The 18,088-nt window shown below is 53.9% G+C and overlaps 10 protein-coding genes across 10 annotated transcripts; 3 read left to right on the forward strand and 7 right to left on the reverse strand.

The window, feature by feature from the left end:
- Positions 1-2,357, reverse strand: N7474_000217 (terpene cyclase/mutase family protein; the record flags this gene model as incomplete). The annotated part of the gene is made up of 4 exons (XM_057191632.1): positions 1-91; positions 143-1,588; positions 1,635-2,098; positions 2,154-2,357. 4 exons carry the CDS (start codon positions 2,355-2,357, stop codon positions 1-3), a joined length of 2,205 nt encoding a protein of 734 aa, XP_057056585.1.
- Positions 2,358-2,797: 440 nt separating this feature from the next.
- Positions 2,798-4,260, forward strand: N7474_000218 (uncharacterized protein; the record flags this gene model as incomplete). Its single annotated transcript, XM_057191633.1, has 6 exons — positions 2,798-3,053; positions 3,109-3,175; positions 3,237-3,345; positions 3,400-3,517; positions 3,565-3,750; positions 3,806-4,260. The coding sequence occupies 6 exons, from the start codon at positions 2,798-2,800 to the stop codon at positions 4,258-4,260; spliced, it is 1,191 nt and encodes a 396-aa protein (XP_057056586.1).
- A 238-nt stretch (positions 4,261-4,498) lies between these two features.
- Positions 4,499-5,085, reverse strand: N7474_000219 (E2 ubiquitin-conjugating protein UBC7; the record flags this gene model as incomplete). The annotated part of the gene is made up of 2 exons (XM_057191634.1): positions 4,499-4,752; positions 4,836-5,085. 2 exons carry the CDS (start codon positions 5,083-5,085, stop codon positions 4,499-4,501), a joined length of 504 nt encoding a protein of 167 aa, XP_057056587.1.
- Positions 5,086-5,393: 308 nt separating this feature from the next.
- On the reverse strand, positions 5,394-7,246 carry N7474_000220 (scramblase family protein; the record flags this gene model as incomplete). Its single annotated transcript, XM_057191635.1, has 3 exons — positions 5,394-6,488; positions 6,538-6,709; positions 6,765-7,246. The coding sequence occupies 3 exons, from the start codon at positions 7,244-7,246 to the stop codon at positions 5,394-5,396; spliced, it is 1,749 nt and encodes a 582-aa protein (XP_057056588.1).
- A 288-nt stretch (positions 7,247-7,534) lies between these two features.
- lcl2 lies at positions 7,535-7,973 on the reverse strand (the record flags this gene model as incomplete). The annotated part of the gene is made up of 2 exons (XM_057191636.1): positions 7,535-7,728; positions 7,799-7,973. 2 exons carry the CDS (start codon positions 7,971-7,973, stop codon positions 7,535-7,537), a joined length of 369 nt encoding a protein of 122 aa, XP_057056589.1.
- Positions 7,974-8,166: 193 nt separating this feature from the next.
- N7474_000222 (mitochondrial 54S ribosomal protein bL27m) lies at positions 8,167-8,991 on the forward strand (the record flags this gene model as incomplete). Its single annotated transcript, XM_057191637.1, has 1 exon — positions 8,167-8,991. One exon carries the CDS (start codon positions 8,167-8,169, stop codon positions 8,989-8,991), a length of 825 nt encoding a protein of 274 aa, XP_057056590.1.
- Positions 8,992-9,222: 231 nt separating this feature from the next.
- Positions 9,223-13,500, reverse strand: N7474_000223 (chromatin-binding protein RAD9; the record flags this gene model as incomplete). The annotated part of the gene is given in 3 exon segments (XM_057191638.1): positions 9,223-11,634; positions 11,646-13,373; positions 13,426-13,500. 3 exon segments carry the CDS (start codon positions 13,498-13,500, stop codon positions 9,223-9,225), a joined length of 4,215 nt encoding a protein of 1,404 aa, XP_057056591.1.
- Positions 13,501-13,879: 379 nt separating this feature from the next.
- Positions 13,880-15,094, reverse strand: N7474_000224 (uncharacterized protein; the record flags this gene model as incomplete). The annotated part of the gene is made up of 1 exon (XM_057191639.1): positions 13,880-15,094. The coding sequence occupies one exon, from the start codon at positions 15,092-15,094 to the stop codon at positions 13,880-13,882; it is 1,215 nt and encodes a 404-aa protein (XP_057056592.1).
- A 458-nt stretch (positions 15,095-15,552) lies between these two features.
- Positions 15,553-16,947, reverse strand: sen2 (tRNA splicing endonuclease subunit SEN2; the record flags this gene model as incomplete). Its single annotated transcript, XM_057191640.1, has 1 exon — positions 15,553-16,947. The coding sequence occupies one exon, from the start codon at positions 16,945-16,947 to the stop codon at positions 15,553-15,555; it is 1,395 nt and encodes a 464-aa protein (XP_057056593.1).
- A 554-nt stretch (positions 16,948-17,501) lies between these two features.
- N7474_000226 (H/ACA ribonucleoprotein complex subunit NOP10) lies at positions 17,502-17,897 on the forward strand (the record flags this gene model as incomplete). The annotated part of the gene is made up of 2 exons (XM_057191641.1): positions 17,502-17,513; positions 17,586-17,897. 2 exons carry the CDS (start codon positions 17,502-17,504, stop codon positions 17,895-17,897), a joined length of 324 nt encoding a protein of 107 aa, XP_057056594.1.
- Positions 17,898-18,088: the final 191 nt, after the last annotated feature.

Here is an 18,088-nt window from a genome sequence, read left to right on the forward strand (position 1 = left end):
TCACATCAGCGCCTCGTTGCCGTATCGCCGGCTGTACAAACCCAACGCACGGATGGGCCAGTAGAACTTGTAGTTGGGATACGAGATCATGCTAGATGCAATTAGTATGGTATGTCTTGATTAGTAGAGGTAAGCAACGTACCAGGATTGGTTGAAAACACCCTCAATGGCCTCCTGCAGCCACTCGCCATTGCGCTGCTGGCGAGCCATCAGCAGCTTCATGCCTTTTTCAATCGGCTCCTTGTGCGGGTAGCGCGCCTCCATCAGCGCCAGACAGGCCCACGCCGTCTGCACGACCTGCGACATCTCGTGCTGAACGTATACGTGCTTCTCGCTGCTGAGGTACGACTCGCCCCAGCCGCCGTCGGCCTGCTGCTTCGAGATCAGGAAGTCGCACCCGCGGCGCGAGTCCTCACTCGTCTCGTACGTCTCGCCAATGCTAGCCAGACTCTCCAGTGCAAACATGGCCGCGTAGGTGAAGCAGATGCCCCACGATCCGTACCAGCTGCCATCAGGTCGCTGTACGCGCTTGATATATGCCACGGCCTTGTCCTTCGCGGCGCGGATCTCGTCCGCGCGGTAGTCGGGGTAGTATTTGCTGAAGAGCGACAGTGCGGTAACAGATGCGGTCGTACATTCTGGGTAGTCGTAGCCGATCATGATACCTCCAAAGACCTCGGCGGCATTCAGCCATTCAACCTTCGGCGAGGCACGGGTCGTTTCGTACTCTGTAAACCCGCCGGAGGGGTTCTGCATGAGCAGGAGACAATCGACGCTGTCCTTCAACCGCTCCACCGAGATCACCTTGTCGAAGTTGTGCATCTCCTGAAGCTGGATGGCAGATCGCAGACCCTCGGCCGTGCAGTCGCTGACTGTGTAGCCCTGGGTCTTGGTGCTGAAGGGCCAAGCGCCCTTGCGGTGTTGACGGTAGCATTTCTCCTGGTCTGGCACATTCTCTCGGAGCTGATGATCTTCGAGGAATTCCAGCGCACGATTCAACATCGGCCGCCACTTGGGCTCATCCGCGAACCCGGCGACGACAATTGCTTGGGTAATAAAAGCCGTATCCCACACCTGTACGCCGTTGGTGCCGTTCGCCAGCATGCCCTCGTCTTTCATCCACATGTAATCATTCAAACGCTCCCGGTGCCGCCGAACTGAATAGCTGTCCGGTCCGTCGTGGATATAGCAAGCCACCATGTTCATCGGGTTATTGACGGGTCCCAGCCCCGCGTAGTCGGTGTTCTCATCCTCCATACGGATCAACTCCCAAGTCCACCCTTCCGCACGGTTGACAATGGCCGACACACGGAAGAAGGGGTTATACAGCCGAACCAGTACTTCGTTGATAGAATTCAATAACCACGTCTTGGGGTAGTAATTATCTGCCTCGTGGATCGAGTTGCGGTGAGCCGCAAAGTCAATGGTATCGTACGGCTGCGTGTACAGCTCTTGCCGAAGCTGTTTCGTCAATGAATCCAGTGGGTGGCTGAACTTCTTCGACCACAGATAGGACATGGGCAGGAATACTTGGCGCATGTGGATCCACCAGCGCCAGGGGGCAAAAGGGACCCAGTCAGGGAGGAGCCTGAACACTTAGCAAAGGCGCATGTCCATATGAAGGGGAAACGTACCAGATCTCGGGAGGAACGGGGTTCACGCCCTCCCACTCCATCACACCGAGGATGCTCAGCCAGAACTTGGACCAATGCGGTCCGTAAAGGGCGCCGCCGAACTTGTGCAGCAGGCCCCGGGCCTTGACCATACGAGGATCATCTTCACTGACACCCACCAAGCGTAGCGCCACATAGTTCATGCAGGTCCCAAAGACCGAGCTGTGAGCTTCAATGTGAAGACCCCAGCCGCCATCCTCGGGATGCTGCCGGGCAAAGAGATAGCGAGTGATCTCCGTCGCATACTCAGGGGGAATAGGGGTTTTGGTCACATAATAAGTGATCAAGATTCCCGGCAGCAGGAACATGGGACCACCGTACTCGCAGGCCCAATTGCCCGCGTCGAGCTGCAGGCGCGAGAAGAAAGACAGACCATTCTCTGCGGCTTCTAGCGGCGTCTTTGCCTGTGGCAGATCCGGCAGACCCTGAACCAAACCAGTAAGCAGGGTGATCAATTTTCAGGGGAAATAAGAAAATTACCGTTGGCATGCCCAGGTGGTACTTGTCGGCTATAGACTGCGGCCAATCTTCATGTTCCTCATCGGACTCCAGATAGCGCCATGTCTGGCGGCCTTCCTCATTGACCAGACGCCAGCGAGAATAATCGGTCTTGGAGTCGCCGTTTTCATCTGCGGTCAGATGGCCTTGGGCGTCGGTTCTCCACGGTCCAATTTGAAACGCCATGGTTGCTTCTGAGGGAAGTGCAGGGGACGCGCTGTTTACAAGGGAAGACCCCGGGGAAGGTGCTGAGTCAGCAGTATCAAGACTGCCGTGTACAACCAAGTACGCGATGGATTCGATCACACGGCTGGGAGTGAATGGATTTGGGGATGGATGGTGAGGAACAAGGGAATGGAAGAAAAGTGCGGCAGAGAAAGGTAGAGGAAGAGGGTATGGTAGGTCTTAGCTATGGACAATGTAGCACCAACCACGCATTCCGATCAGATAACGACATGGTTCATATATTTTTAGATCTAGATCAATGTATTTATTTATAGATGCCGATAATACTGTCTTCCATGGTGTATCGCACAGCATACGGACAGTATAGGTATAGAGTGGAAGGATGCCAGGTCACGTTGCCCTCGCCCTCTTCGCATCTTCCATCACCACCACACCAGCCAATGGACCCTCATCTCACCAGCCATTCCCCAGAGGCCTCGGTCCGAGAATACATCGACACCACTCTCACAGGCTTGCTCCATCAACTATCCCTCCCTCCAGCCGACAGTCGCCCGGCCATCTCGCTGAAACGCAGACCTAGCCCAGCATCATGCACCATCAATCCGAGCAATCGAGCGCTTGAGGAGACCGCCGGCGCCCAGGTACGGAGGTCATATTCCTGGCCCGGGCGAACGGCGTACGAGGCATGGAGATTCAGTAAGGGACTCCAGACGGAAGATATAAAACTTGATCACTGATGCGCCGTACTTAGCGGTCGTCATCCGAGTGCTTTCCATCATCGAGCAAGCTATGCGCACGGGCAAGATGATTTCCAAAAGGTAACGTTCTCTTTTTCCTGATATACATGTGTGTGCGTGCTGAGTGCTGGTGTTGGCCCAGGGACATATACTATATCGATCCGGAATATTTCCGTTCTCAGACGATAGTCGACGGGGTGATTGACGACCTGGCGTATACGATTGGCGTGGATAGGGACGCATTGCATGTGGTGAGATCTCTCTCGTTCTCCAAATTCAACTGCCAAACTGAACCGGAGTCTTAGGAAGCTGCCGCAAAGGGTTTGACGGTGGGCTGTTTTCGCCTGAAGAAGCATGCATCGAGTGAAGTCGTGTATGCTCGGACGTCCTCCATGGTTGGGACTCATTTCCCGGAGTTCAATGGTGACTGCTAGGCTCACTCACCCAGGAAACACTGATTCCTCGGATAGAGGATGTGGACGAGATTGATATCACGGGTGTTCGATGGGTATTGGTGGTGGAGAAAGAAGTGTGTGCCGTTCTCCCTATGACCACCGTGAACCAAATGTTGACCGGTTTGATAGGCAGTCTTCCAGCGACTCGCTCGAAGCTCCTATCACTTGAATGCGGCATCGGGAGAGGGTATTTTGGTGACGGTAAGCCCAGCATCCCTAAGCATTACTCAAACTGACGACTGAACCCAGGGTAAAGGCTATCCCGACTTATGCACACGGAAATTCCTCCGTCGACTCTCCGACGCCGCCGCACCCAATATTCCATTCTATGCGCTTGTCGACGGAGACCCAGACGGCGTGGCAATCATGTCGACATACAAATACGGCTCTGCGGCACACGCACACAACAATTCTCGACTGAATATCCCGAGCCTGCAATGGCTCGGTCTGCGAGTGACAGATGCAAGCGCCGGAGTAGACTCGGTGGAAGATGGGGCTTTGCTCTCATTGACAGCTCGGGATCGCAAGAAGACCGTTGCCATGCTGTGGAACAGTCCCGTGCTGGCACACAATGGGCCCGAGTTGAGGTGGCGAGCAGAATTGCAGCGCATGCTGATGTTGAATATCAAGGCGGAGATTGAAGTCCTGTATGAGCAGGAGAAGGGTCTGGAGGGGTGGATTGACCAGGAGATGAGTCGACAGGTACACTGAGGACTAACCCGGTATCTAGAATACCCCTGGGATATAAATAGGGAAGTATCAATGAAAAGTTAAGATTGCTCGTTGCCACTGCTAGAAATGCCAAGTAAATAAGCCGTACACCATCTCAAGCAAGAGCATCACCCATCACCAGCCAGAGAAAAGAACAGAGAGCCATGCAAGAAACGAAAAAGAATATAAAAGCAACCCACCCCATGACGGCCACCACCAACCGGCGTCTCCTTCTCACTCACAAACCCAATCCCCTGCGCACCTCATCGCGTACCTTCTTCTCATACTCGGGTCTCCGCTCGCGCCACATCTTCGCCGCCTCCACATTCGCGGGACTCTCGTCGTTCGGCTCAGCGAGCATGCTCATCACCGATATGAGGATCTTCTCCACGCTTTGAATGGGCGACCAGCGCTCCGAGGCGTGTTCGTAGTGGTTCGGGTCATCGCCCGGTGGGTGGAGGATGGAGATGCAGACCGTGCCGTTGGGGTAGACTATACCAGAGAGATCATTAGTATCATTCTAACCTTCAATGGAGGATAAGATGGAGGGACGAGGAAAGGAAATAACGGCTTACCATTCGGATGCCACACCCCACCACCGACGAACTTCATCGTCGGCGGACTGAGCGGATAGTCCTTGGGGAACTTGAGTTCCGCGGCGAAAACGCCGCCCTCGAACGGGGTGCCCTCGGGTCCTTGAATCAAGGCTTCCCAGTAGAACATGTCGTCTTCCGAGACCGGGCCGGCGGTGATGCCCTCTGGTGGGTTGGTGGAGAGGTTTTTGTATTCGTGGAAGAGACGCTTTTGGGCGACGGAGGAGGCCATTTTGGAGGGATTGCGGGGAGGGGGATAGGAGGAACAGGATAGAGGAGACGTTAGGTTAGGGTGAGTGGTGAGTGGTGAATTGAGTGTGGTGGGTGAAAAAGTTGGAGGTGGCTTGGGGTGTGGCAACGGAGGAATTCCGGAGGGGCGATTGATAAGGGGGAGGTGGGACAATCAGAGATTGGAGCGCTGGACAGGGCGAGGTTGAGTTGAAAGGAATTAAATGAGGATAATTTTCAGAATATGTTACAAACTGAATGATTGTGATTTGGGCGTAGGTTTATCACCCTCTACTGTACACATCTATATGATCAAAACCAGTCAAAGTCATCGCCTCCGTCTCCCCCGGATTCATCACCACCCCACGGATCTTCCTCGTCGCGGCCCCACGGATCTTCCTGTCGTTCCTCCGGCCACACATCTTCGTAGAATCCCGGCTGCCCGGGTTCTGGATGGTCCGCTGGAGGCACCCCAGGTTGTTCAGGTGACGATGCCTGCGCACTCTGATCTCCGGACACACCCCGTTGCATGGCTTCATACCCAGCCATCGCCCCGGCGCCAGCAGCCCCCGCGGCCGCGCCATCTGCCATACCACCCGCAGCACCGGCTCGACCGAGAGTCCCAGCGGCTGCTTCACCAGCACCAACTGCTCCAGCTTCGCCGGCCGCGGCACCTCCAGCAGCAGCACCACCACCTGCGGCCGCCTCGCCCCCGACACCGGGGAACCAGAGCGGCATAAACCCAACACCGCCCGCGCCGCTATGGCGACTGAAGTAGTCAAAGTCGACACTCACGGCCGTGGCCAGCATCACCGCGCGCTGGTCTAGAGTCATTCCAGCCTCCGAGGTTCCCTGGCTGGGCGCCAATTGGTCGTCTCTCAGCCCTGCTGAATCCATGCGTAACGCATAAACCCCAGTATCCGTGAAGAACTCGCGCGCGAACCCTGCAAAATTGCGGTTCACCGATCCAATCAGCCGGTTCTCGGCGGATAGAAGCGAAAAGTCCCAAGAGAGAAAAGGTTCGTCGACATAGGCGAACTGATTGTATGCGCCCTCGTTTTGGGCTGATGTCTGGGCGAGTTGCATCTGCTGCGTTTGGGACAAATCAGACTCGGATAGTGGGAAACGTTGGGTGCCCATGTCCGTCGCCGGATTTGGGGATGGGTGATATGTAAAGAGGTTGTATTTTCGTCGCAGGGGAGCCCACTGCTGCTGTGCTTCACCGATGATTCGCATTTCGTCAAAATTGAGTGGCGATACTTGGGCGTTTGATGACACGCCAGCTTGAACGAGTGAGCCTGGAGAGACACCCCGTAGAGCGGTGGAGGATGAGTGTGCGCTTGGAGTGACATCCACAGGATCGTAGACTCGGATTCGCGAGTTGATCCAAGAGAATGGACGGTGGAACTGTAGGGGTCAGCTATTGAAATATGACTTGGGGAATCATTCCACCTACCCGGAGGACCTCGTTCTCATGCCGATCAAACACATGCGTCACGAAACTCCGATGTGTTCGGAACCATTGGCGCGCCATCACATTTCCCATGCCCTTTTCTTGTTCCGCCATGTACCCGACGTGATTTCCTTGCGCATCCATGATAACATATTTGTTCGCTTGCTCGAAACCACTGTTCGCATATTCGATCAGTCAACGCCGAATCCGGTAAAAGCGCGAGCACTCACATCATAACATTCATCATCTCCAACTGTCGCTGGATGACAAGCCCCGAGTTCGCCAGGATATTCGTGGCTGGGTGAGCCGACTTGAGCACGCCGTTGGGGTCTTCTGGTAGATGCACAGGTGAGAGGAGTGTGTTTTGCGAGGGATTGTAGTGAGGATTTTCGGCATCTTGCGGTTGGGGACTTGCAGATTCTGACTGGGACGGTGTCTCTGCTTCTCTTCGAGCTGGTGGAATGGGTTCTGGGCGGGTGATGCTGTTGCGAGGACCGCGCCGTACGCCGCGCCCGCGAATGCTCGAGAGAGCTCGAGTGGAAGTTGGCCATCGCGCAGAGGGTGGCCGGGGCCTTGCAGCCCACATGATAGGATCTGGTCGATTTGATTGAAAGACCGAGGATTCGTTGAAGGTGGTGAACAGGGAAGAAATGCGAACGGTTGAAGGCGGCGATTGCGATGACGAAGCTGGGTTTATCGCCGATAACGCCATGTCTAGAAGCGTCCATATCGTACTGCCTAACATACAACAATTCACTATTCTATTGACTGATAGTAAATATCAACAAAAGTACTGCGAGACAATTTTCTAGAATTTATTTTCTAGTCGGGTTTGCAGAGCTTCCATACGAAGTCGAGACCCAAGTGGTGGATCCTGCGGATTTCAGACGAATGGCGACTTAAAAGCCAAAGGCATTGCCCTCCAAAGCCCTGGACACATATATAATATTGTCCCACAGGTATATACACTCAATCCCTGCAGCAGGCGCACACGAAACTCTCACAGAGCTCCCTTGCGAGCCAATTCGATCTTCCGCGTCGCCTCCCCATCCTTAAAGCCACCCCTGGACACGCAAATGGCGCTCCCCTCACCCAGCTCTACTTTCTCTTCCACATCGGGGTGCGGGCACGGGCAGTGGTGTGGGACATGTACGCAGGCAAGAGTTCCGGGGCAGAGGTAGTTGCTGCATTTTGCTGTGGAGCGGGAAGGACAGCAGTGGTTAGCAATATATCCTTATTCCCTTGTAACAGAAAGTGTACTCACATCCATCCCACGCCTTCTGGTATCGACTGCTGTCGCTGGGGGCGTTCTGGTTCTGTTGCTGGCGCTCTTGGCCTTGGTTGCCGCCGAACATTTGCTCGAAGAAGTTGAATTGGGCGTGGGCCACGGAGGCTAGGAGGAACAATGCCCAGAGGGCTTTATGCCAGTTTGGAATCATAGCGAAAGACTATCGTGACCCTTCTCAGAAGAGAATGGAACCCTGGTGTTTGTTGATGATGAAATGAAGCCAGCTAGCTAACAGTAGGACCGCCCACGTGACCCCGGCTCCGTGCCAAGCCGGAGCGAAAAAGTTCCCCTTGAGCATCATCACTGGATTGGATTCGACTAACAACAACCACCACCACAAAACCATGTTGCAGCCCCGACTGCTGGCGCCTCTCCGGGCGCTGGAAAGGACAATTGGCCCTGCAGCCCTCTCCAGGCAGCCCCTAACCCGCCAACCACTCCTCCGCACGCTGTCCGGCCCATCTATCCTCCCCAAAACGATACCTTCCTTCCCCCGGGCAACATCCCTTTTCCCTCTCTCCCAAGTGCGATATGCCTCGCACGCCGCACAGGGAGCCTCCAACAAACACTCGCGCGATCCAGCAGGCAAGCGCCTCGGCGCGAAGCGCACGGGCGGCGAGTACGTCGTGCCGGGATGCATCATCTTCCGACAACGCGGGACGAAATGGTTCCCCGGCGAGAACTGCGGCGTCGGCCGAGACCATACCATCTTCGCCAAGCACGCCGGCTATGTGCGGTACTACCGCGATCCGCAATTGCATCCGGACCGCAGGTATATCGGGGTTGTGTTTGAGAAGGACGAGAAACTGCCTCACCCGCGCCACCTGCCTACCCGCCGCAAGCTGAATATGGTTGCTGTGCCGGCTCGACGGGACAGTGTCGCTGGGCAGTCGGATCTGGAGGCCACCATCGATGAGACGGTTGGAACGCGCATCACGAGCGTGCAGGCCGTGAACGCGGGCGAGGGTCCGCAGCTGCGCCCCGGTTACATGTACCGTGAGGCGAATTGGCAGATTGGTCGTGCGGCGGAGAAGGCGGGAATTGAGGCCGTGCCGTATGACCGCAACAACCGGTGGCTGGCGTGGAGGAAGAGAAAGGCTCGTGCGGAGCGGGCGGCCCAGATGAAGAGCTTGAAGGGCAAGAAGAAGGCGGGCAAGAAGGCCAAATAAGGGTGTGGGCGGTTCTGTTTTTGCCTCGGAGTCTCGAGTACTGTAGCGATATGAGGATCTATATCCAGTCTTCCTTTTGTATTATAAAGAGCATTCTCATCGTTTCACAATCATATTGAAACTTACGAAAGCATTGCAATGTCTTGATGTTATGGGAGGGAAGTAAAAGAAGAAAAGAGACTATGTGGATTGTGGTATCAAGGTATCAACATCTAACCTAACATGAGAATATCATTCATCAAACAACCGACCCAAAATCAAACTCTGGCAGACGAACTCATTGCCAACCACTTTAGCATTGCACAAAGCATCACCGTCCGCTGCAACAGCGAGCACTTCCGACTTCCTCCGTTTCCGCCCCCCACTTCCATGGACGATTCGCAGATTCCTCGTCCTGGACTTGGGCGCCGCGAGCATGGTCTTTGCAGCGGCCTGGTCGGCGTCATCGACATAGATCCAGTCCCAGGTGGAAGGTATGCCTGCCTCGGCCTGAGATTCAAGCATAGCTCTGGCGGTGTCCAGATCCGGGACGCGTTCAACGCGGGAGGCACCCAGGGCAAATGTGAGAAAGATGTACGCTCTCCTTTTTTCTTCCGCCTTGCCTCGGCCCATGACCAGAATGACGGAGTGACCATCGAGGAGTCTGGGTCGTGATGCTATCGTCTCAGATAGACAGGCAGTGTCTGGTGGTGTCGGGATCAGAATTCGTGATTTGGTGACTCCGTTGAGGTACATGGACTCTCCAGCAGGGAGAAGGTAGATATCCCAATCGAGGACGCGCCCTTTGGCAACGCAGTCTTGGACCCAGCGCCCTGAAAGACAGGGAAGGTTCAATGCCAGTGCCTGCATGTACTTTTCACGACGGGAGTGTGTATCGGCAATTAAACAGGCGAATCCTACCTCCTGGGCACTGGCGGTAAGACGTAGTCCACCACTGCGGGTTTCTGCATCTCTCGCTGACGCTTTGGTCGGAGTAGCAGGGGCAGTAATGGACGAAGTTTCGAACAATTCTGTGAATCCCTCATGCAGAAGAATTCCGCCATTGTCCAGGATCAACTTGGTGACGTGGTTCTTGGTACTCTCGTCCTCCTTGTAAGAGACGGCAAACGCCATCCCGGCAAAGATACCGCTGGAGTAATGAGAGCTGCGTGAAAATCGGCTGTTTGGGGAAGGACCGGCCGAGGTTCTCTTCTCCGAGGGCGTAGTGGGCTTGTTTTCTTGCGGGACGATCTCTGGCTGATATGTGAATGCTCGATCCTTGAGGTTGTTCCATAGAATCATATCAAAATAAATCCGTGAAATGGGCACCTTGATCACGTTCTCAGTGCTGTTTAGGCCTCCGCCGGGAAGACTCTTGCGCTGTTTGGGCCCGAGTATAACAGTGGAATGTCCATGAATATCGGTTAGAGGCGGGAAGTCGGCCGGCGCTTCGAGAATTTCCTCTTTGGTGAGCTTGTGATCGAACCCACGGATTATGTGAGTGACCTTTGGAATGTTAGGCAGGTCGACTTTGACGGCATCTCCCTCGCGAAGATCAAATCGTTTCACAGCACCCTTGGGAACCTCAACAGGATCACTATCCTCAAATTTGACCAGATATTTGTCTTGTGAGACACCCAGAGGTGTACCAAGACAGACTGCAGGGTAGTATGCCCGTTGTAGGCCACTCCACGGTGCCAGAATTTGGCGAGGAGCAACTGGAGTGGCATCGAAGAAAAGTCTCCTGCCTCTCGGTGTACGAGGAACCCGACTCATGACAGAGCGCTCTACTTCAGCCATCTCATCCGAATCCAGTTCCGTGAGTTCAGATAATACAGAGAATTGAGGGTCAGGAGGAAGAGCGGGCCGCACAGGCGTTGACGCTGCAGGTTTCTGTGCTGGGGGTTGTTTTTCTTGTAATGGACGTGGTGCAGACAAGGGTTTGCCTCTAGCCCGTCGGCGAATGAATTGTTGCGGAGACTCGACTTCCCAGACATTTTCGGATCGCTGAGGCCGTGGCTTTGGTTGCCTACGAACAGTAGTCTCGGGTATGTGGATTGGTTCCTCGGTTTCAGGCTCTTGTGTAGATTGTCGCCGAAGGGGCGTGACAGTCTTAGGAGGTACAAGGCGAGGGGTGACGGGGATAACAGGCTCAGGTTCATGATAGGCCTGGCCGTTGTTGCCACGGCGCTTTTTCCTAGGCTGAGTTGGAGAGCTTTCGATTAAATCACGAAATTCTTGATCCTCATTTGTGAAGATTCCAATGCCCATGTCGAAAAATCCAGGCCCAACTTGAGGGGAAGCATCACTGGCTATCTCTGTCAGTCTTCTCCGTTGCCTTCCACTGGGACTGGACAGAATGATGCTTTTCAGAGGAGATTTCTTCAAGGGTGAAGACCGCGTTCTGGTTCCAGATGGTCGAGGCTGGATGCTTCGAACGTGCTCGCTGACAGGGAACATAGGAGGAAGGTCATCATCCTCAACATTCATTCCATCGCCGTTAGAGCCCTCTTCCCATTCATGATTTTGGGAGTGGCTGGGACTGGTTTCGGGAATGCTTGTCAAGCGGGCCAAGTCGCGCGAAGATTTCGGGGGAGATGAACAGGCGTTTCGATCACTCGGGACGGCATAGAAGACTGTTTGCTCCCGTTGCTCTTCGGATTGCTGGAGTACACTTGTCTGCTTTCGTAAGAAGACGGATCGTGGGTGGCCGGCACCGGCACGTTGGGCGAGTGCCCCGTTGATACAGCTGAGCCATGTGACTGTGAGGGAGTGTGCCCTCGAGATGGTTCTCCTTCACGCTGTGAGTAAGGAGGCGAAGATCGTACAGAGCGTCGAACAGGCGAAATTTTATGAATATCTGAAGAAGGGCCGATTTCTACTTCACGGCCAGGTTGTGGCTGCGCATCGGGCATTTCCTCATCACCCTCGTGGGCTATCCGGTCTGGCGAGGGTTGCGGTGATAGCTGGGAGTCCATGACCATGATTTGTGATGGCGGGTTGATCATTTCAAATGGTCCATCGTCGTGAGCGTCGAACGGATCTTGTGTCCCATGCAGGACCTGCGAAAGCCGGTCATGTGCACTAGAAGTTGCGGCGACGGAGACGGGAGGACCGTTGTAGTTTTCCTTGTCCTCCTCAGTTGAAGAATGAGGATACTCCTGTGACCGGGGGACTTGCTGATCCACATCTTCGTGTTCTGTTTCCTCTTCACTGACGCCAGTCTGCAGCATCATGTCGACATCCTGCGGCTCCTGCACGGAGTGTTCAGGCGAACCAGAATGAGTCAGATCGGAATGCGGAAGGGGCATAGTCGGGGAGGTCCTGGCAGGCGCAGTCAGGCCGGCAAATTGTGCAGCAGCTTCCTCCTCAATTCTCCGTTGACGGCGTGCACGTTCCACAAAGCTAGACTCTTTGAAGAACTCGATGTCGCTGTGGTCTTCCGAGGGCATATCATCGGCTGATCGGGTCATTCGCTCGCTGTGGACCCTCTCTCGATTTGTCTGGGACTCTTTCATGGAAATGTAGTTGAGATTCGGCTCTGAAGACTCTCTCATGAAATCAACCGGCAAGCCTCTCGAGGGCGATGAGATTCCCGCGGCGAGGCGAGGCTGATGAATTGGGATGTTGGGCGACGGACGATCCGACGCGAGCTCCGGTTGTTGACCATGGACTAGTGGAGATGACGGGGCTTGGGTGGCTTTGAACAGTTGACTCAGACCTAAGAGACCGCCGCTTGACTGGATATCACCGGCTAGCGGATTATTGCGTGGTAGGCTTGGTGTTTCTATTGGCGCACCCTTTGTGGGGATCTTCGTTGTCGTCCCGGGCGTTGTCAAGAAGCGCTGGGATTCCGGAAAGAGATCGGGCTGGTAGGCGAGCGGAGAAGACTGGCTCGGGGCAGAACTGCTGTGGTCGTCGTGATCCTGTGAAAGATGGGTCGGATTGGGTGCCGACTCAAACTGGGACAGGAGGTCGATATGGCCACTCTCTCCCTTGTGCAAGGTCATCATCGTGTCACCACCCGCACCCGCCTGCGAAAAGTGCGAATGTACGGAGGAGGTATTGTTCTGAATTATGCTGTCAAAGACGGACTGCGAGACCACCTGAGTGTCTCCAGGGGCAGTCTCGCCGCTGCTCATTTTGGCTTGTGATTCGGAGCCTGCTTCGTGCCGGCCGCCAACGTTGGGAGGGACCATTAGGCTTGCGTCATGCCGGTGCAGTCCAGAGACTGAAGGGTGGATGTGGTCGGGTAAGAAGTTGGAGGGCAACCCTGGAGTGGTGGACAATGCGTCACCATCAGAAAAGTGGCGGGCCTCCTGGAATGAACGACGAGGAGTGGTCTGGGGAATATTCTCGGGTAGTGCAGGCGCTACGAGGCGCGGCTGGGATGGGTCCTGCTCCTACGGAGGTCAAAATGTCAGTCCAATGAAAACCTGCAGGCTCGTAACTTACTAGGCCTAGCGCGACGCGTTGCAACCACGAGATATCGAGGCTGTCCTGGGTTTCCATCGCCAAATCACGCGGCATAGACGGAGTAAATCATGGATGGGACATTTCTCGGGTTGCTGAGCCGTGTCGTACAGGTGGTTTGATTTTGCACTCTCCTGGAGTTGGCACGATGGCACGTAGTGGGACGGCGACAGAGCAGACGGGCGCGCGACACGAAACACGAAAATAGGCACGTGATCGCGTCTCAATGTTGCCTGATTAGGTATAGCGTAGAAAGAACAGTATATAGAGTTGAGAAAGAGGTAAAAAAGCACATGCTTGCTGAACCCTTTCTTTGGCAAGCTTTGGGTGAGAAAAAAAAATTTTTCTCAAATAGGTAGTCTGTATGGACACTATGTCTAACCCTAATCTCTTCGACACATCTCTAGGTATTTATCTGCCACGACCAGACTGACTATTAGCGCCCAATGGGCTGAATCAACGAGTAGCTTGCCGACGAATTGACCTCCTGCACACCAGTGGACAAAAACAAGGGGGTCATGCTGCCATCCTCACTGAAAAAGATATTCGGCCGCTCTCGTCGGTAATAGTCAATAGTCGAGCCATCATCGAAATCAACTGTCGTATTAAATGCAACGGTCTGTCTATTGAACGTCCACGGCCCATTCCACTTCCTTGAATACGCATGCCGTCCCACATTAGGGCCACTTCCAAACCCGGCATCGGGGAGCAGGGAGTGGACCAGCATGTGGAAGTTGCCGCGCTTGTCCGTCCAGATGAATGGGTCTTCACTCGGTTCTGAGAAAATAGGTCTGTGTGGGTGCAAACGGCTATAGGGTCCGTTGTATTCGGGTCCTGTGGCGATATTGATGAGTTCAGTGCTGTAGCAGTTATCCTCGCAGCCACGATATGCCAGGATAAATGCATCGGAGTGATCAGATCCGGTCGGGTAATTTATCGGCGCAGGATTCGTGGTATCTGCGTCCCAGGCCTTGCTGTTTAACCCGCGGAGAACCTGACCATGCGGTTCCCAGTCCCGTAGATTGCCGGACGACCAAGCGCTAATACCGCTCTCGCCATTGAGATGATTGCCAGGTCCACAAGTGAAATTCATGCTCTGGCAGCCTGATGGAACATGGGTAGGACAGCCGATGTTGAAAAGCAGGTATTTCTGCTCTGCTTCACTCCAGACCACGGTTGGATTATGCGCGAATCGAGGCACAATCTCTTGCTTGAATGTGTAAGGACCAATGGGGCCGGTGGTGGACTCGGCACGAATGATGCGGCTGTATGGAGACCAGTAGTCCAGTCCGCAGTCATGCGTGAACTCGGACACGAACAGATGGTGAAGATTCTTGTCCTCTGGATCACGGATGATGCCATTGCACCATGACGATGTTCCCTCGCTGGTGAGATTGTACCCATTCGCGCGTGGCCCGGGCTGGACGTCGAGTCTACCGCAGTCGGATCCTACCCAGCCGGGATCACAGATACAGGCGTGGTTGGTACAGACACCGTTGAGAGAGCATTGTTCGTCGGTGGTGCATGCACGGCCTGGAGAAATAAGGCTTGCGATTGTGGCTAAGAGGGCTAGATGAAGGAAAGGTGCCATTTTTCGAGAAGCTGCCTTGATAAGGCCTTGAATGAGGGGAGGATACGAGGATGCCTCCATTTAAAACTATACCCGGATGCTTTAGAGGCTTCCCCGCAGTTGGAAACTGCCGATATTAGTAGTTATTCTCTCCTCAATTGACTCCACAGGACGTCAATTCTCCGGTTCGTAACCATTCTTGATCTTATGCATAGGAGAGATGAAGACCATAACAAGCTTTCTAGTAAATACCTATGGGTATCTTCAACGAGCGACTGACGTAGCACAAATCCTAGGAAAAGCTGGAAGATTCGGGTCATTGTTGACTAAATTACCCGAATCTTCCGACTTTCCTGAATCTACATTCAACTGTGACAAAATCAGTGAAGCTGGAGGCTAATTCTGATCTCTGCAGAGAATTGTTTTCATTACGGTCATTATGCTATAGTCATACACATATCCCCCAATGCAAGATAAAAAAGGCCCATGATGCGCAATGCAAGTTTGACAAAAACACAGAAAGAAGCCAGTCCAAAGCTTCAATCCCGAGAGCGGTTAGGTACCCATCGTTTGATGCTAAAGTCCTTCACCCGGTAGCGACTCAGCGTGGCCCCGATGTCGCTGCCCGGCGAAGCAGAAGGAGGCGGTACCTCGACGTAGCAGACGACCAGGCTCTTGAAAACTTGAGCCTGGACTCGGTTCACACAGTGCAGCCACCACCAACTGCGAGTCCGCTTGCGAGCAATATACTCTCGGCGTTCTTCCGTCTCAGACCAGTAAGCGTGATCGTAGGAGGGGATGATGACAACGGCAAACTCGGCGTGTGAGAAGACAGGCCCGCGGTTGTAGAGCATGTAGTCTGCTCCGAACTTGACGCCAGAGCGCACGACCCAGCCGAGGGAGCGGAAATGGTGGTACACGACATATGATACAATGAACGGGTCGTCGGGCTGCAGGATTGATGACGGTGTTCGAGGAGGATAGTAGGAGTGGTGGCATAGGAGTGGGAAGAGAGACGATGTAGGGATTTCAGTGTTGTGTTCGTCGTCCACGACGCGTAAAGCACCCAGTCCGTATACAAGGAAAAATGTCTCTTCGTTGGAGAGCTGGAGATGTTCCTCGTTTTGGAGCGTGGGTTCTTCTTCATCTGCTTCATTGGCGTCCGCGTCCAGGATGGATTCCGAGAGAGGGAGGGAAGTGGGCGAGTTGGAAGTAAATTGTTTTTCCTGGACGACGGGAGCAAATCGGACGGTTTTGCCATTGGAGTTCGGCCTCGATGCGTCGACAGTAGCATCTCCGTTCTGCTGTGCCGCTCGTTGGGACTCGAGCCATTTGGTTTCCTTGGCGTTCTTGAGAGAGAATTTCTTGGTGGCAGGCGAAGGCGTTGTGGTGCCGTTAGCAGCAGCACCGTCTGCCTCCCGGGCTGCCGCCTCGGCCTCGAGCCTCTCCTGGATGGCCAGCTTCTCCATCCTCGCTCTCTCCAACTTCAGTTCACGGCGCTCGGTCCTTCGCTTCCTCGTCGCCTCCTCACTCGTGTGGCCGCCCAGCAACCCTCTCCTTTTCTTTTCGCGTTCTAGCCAGCTAGGTTCACTTCGGCTTAGATTACCTTTGCCAAAGAAACCCATCTGCCACAGGGCTTTGATTGCGGCTTCGTCTGTGACATGCACAGAGGAAGTGGCAGTGTCAAAATAGGCCGTATAGACATGCTGATGGGGAGGAGAGATAAGGAAGGTAAGATACGAGAGAGCAATACTAATGAGGGAGAGAGGGTTGTGGGGGATGAGAGGAGGGACAGGATGAACGTTTAGAGGAAGGGGAAAACGATGGATATGTCTGTAGTTGGGTCTAGGAGGGCGGGCTGGGCGAGGTTTTGGCCCTCCATGCCCAGCCAGCGGTGAGGTAGCCACCTGTTTAGGGGAGATCGGGGTGGTCATAGCTAGTGCTGCGAATGCCGTATTAGCAGAGCATTCAGGAAATAATATTTCAAGCTAAGTGTGCTGTTTCTTCTCAGATACCGTTGTAGTCAATTAAGCAGGTCATTGACAAACAGCTAGAAATCAAGGTGCCATTTGCCTGAGCTTGGTATTTTGCATCATCATAGAAGAAGGGAGGCACGAATAAATATCACTGCAGTAGACTCACCTGAGGTCTTTTCAGTTAAGTTACGAGGAGAGAGAAAGGAACATGATTGCAGAAGTCATCAATCTGCCTTGTGAGGTTCCAGGACCTAAAAAGTGTGTGGTTCAGTGCATCGTGAGTCTGTGCAAAACAATTGCTGTTGGGGAAGAAAATGTGAAGCGAAATTTGAGTCGAGAAAAATGGCCCTGCTGACTCATCGTGTGGTCCGAGCGCCCGTTCGGCTTCAAAAAAATTCCACCTACACCAGCTCCATTCACTTCACAGCAGAACAACCCCCAACACCGCCAAGTGAGTATTGTTAAAGAGAAATATAGTAGTGGACATGAGCTGACCTTTTTTCTGCGGCAGAATGCATCTTATGGTAGGTCCATGACTGCAATCACTCCGCTCTTTCTCAACCTCCGAAGAAACCAGCACTGACCGCGACCAACAGTACGTGACCGACAACGACGGCAAGCGGGTGTACACCCTCAAGAAGGTCCTGAATGGCGAGGTGACCAAGTCCGCCCACCCGGCGCGCTTCTCTCCCGATGACAAGTACTCGAGGTGCGTTGATATGAATCACTTGGAGATCTGGAAACATGCTAAAACTTTGACTCGCAGACACCGTGTCACCCTCAAGAAGCGCTATGGTCTCCTGCTCACTCAGCAGCCCGGTACGAAATACTTCTTTGCCTCGAGCCAGAAAGAGGAGACTAACAGATCGATAATACAGAGAACAGCGTTGCTGCCCCATGAAAGCTGAACTGGATAAATGGGATGGGAAAGGGTGATGTTCAGGCGAATGGTGTTTCATAGCTCGATTTTTTGCTTAAGTCGACCTTCCTCACTGTCGGGAGGTCTGCAGGTCTTGAATATATGGATCTAAACTGGATCGCATTTCACATTCATATGTGCTTCTATAACTGTATATCCAAATGCCCGGTCCAACATACC

This window comes from Penicillium riverlandense, assembly GCF_028828495.1.
Source record: "Penicillium riverlandense strain IBT 135883 chromosome Unknown utg000001l_segment0_segment0, whole genome shotgun sequence".
Taxonomy (NCBI): domain Eukaryota; kingdom Fungi; phylum Ascomycota; class Eurotiomycetes; order Eurotiales; family Aspergillaceae; genus Penicillium; species Penicillium riverlandense.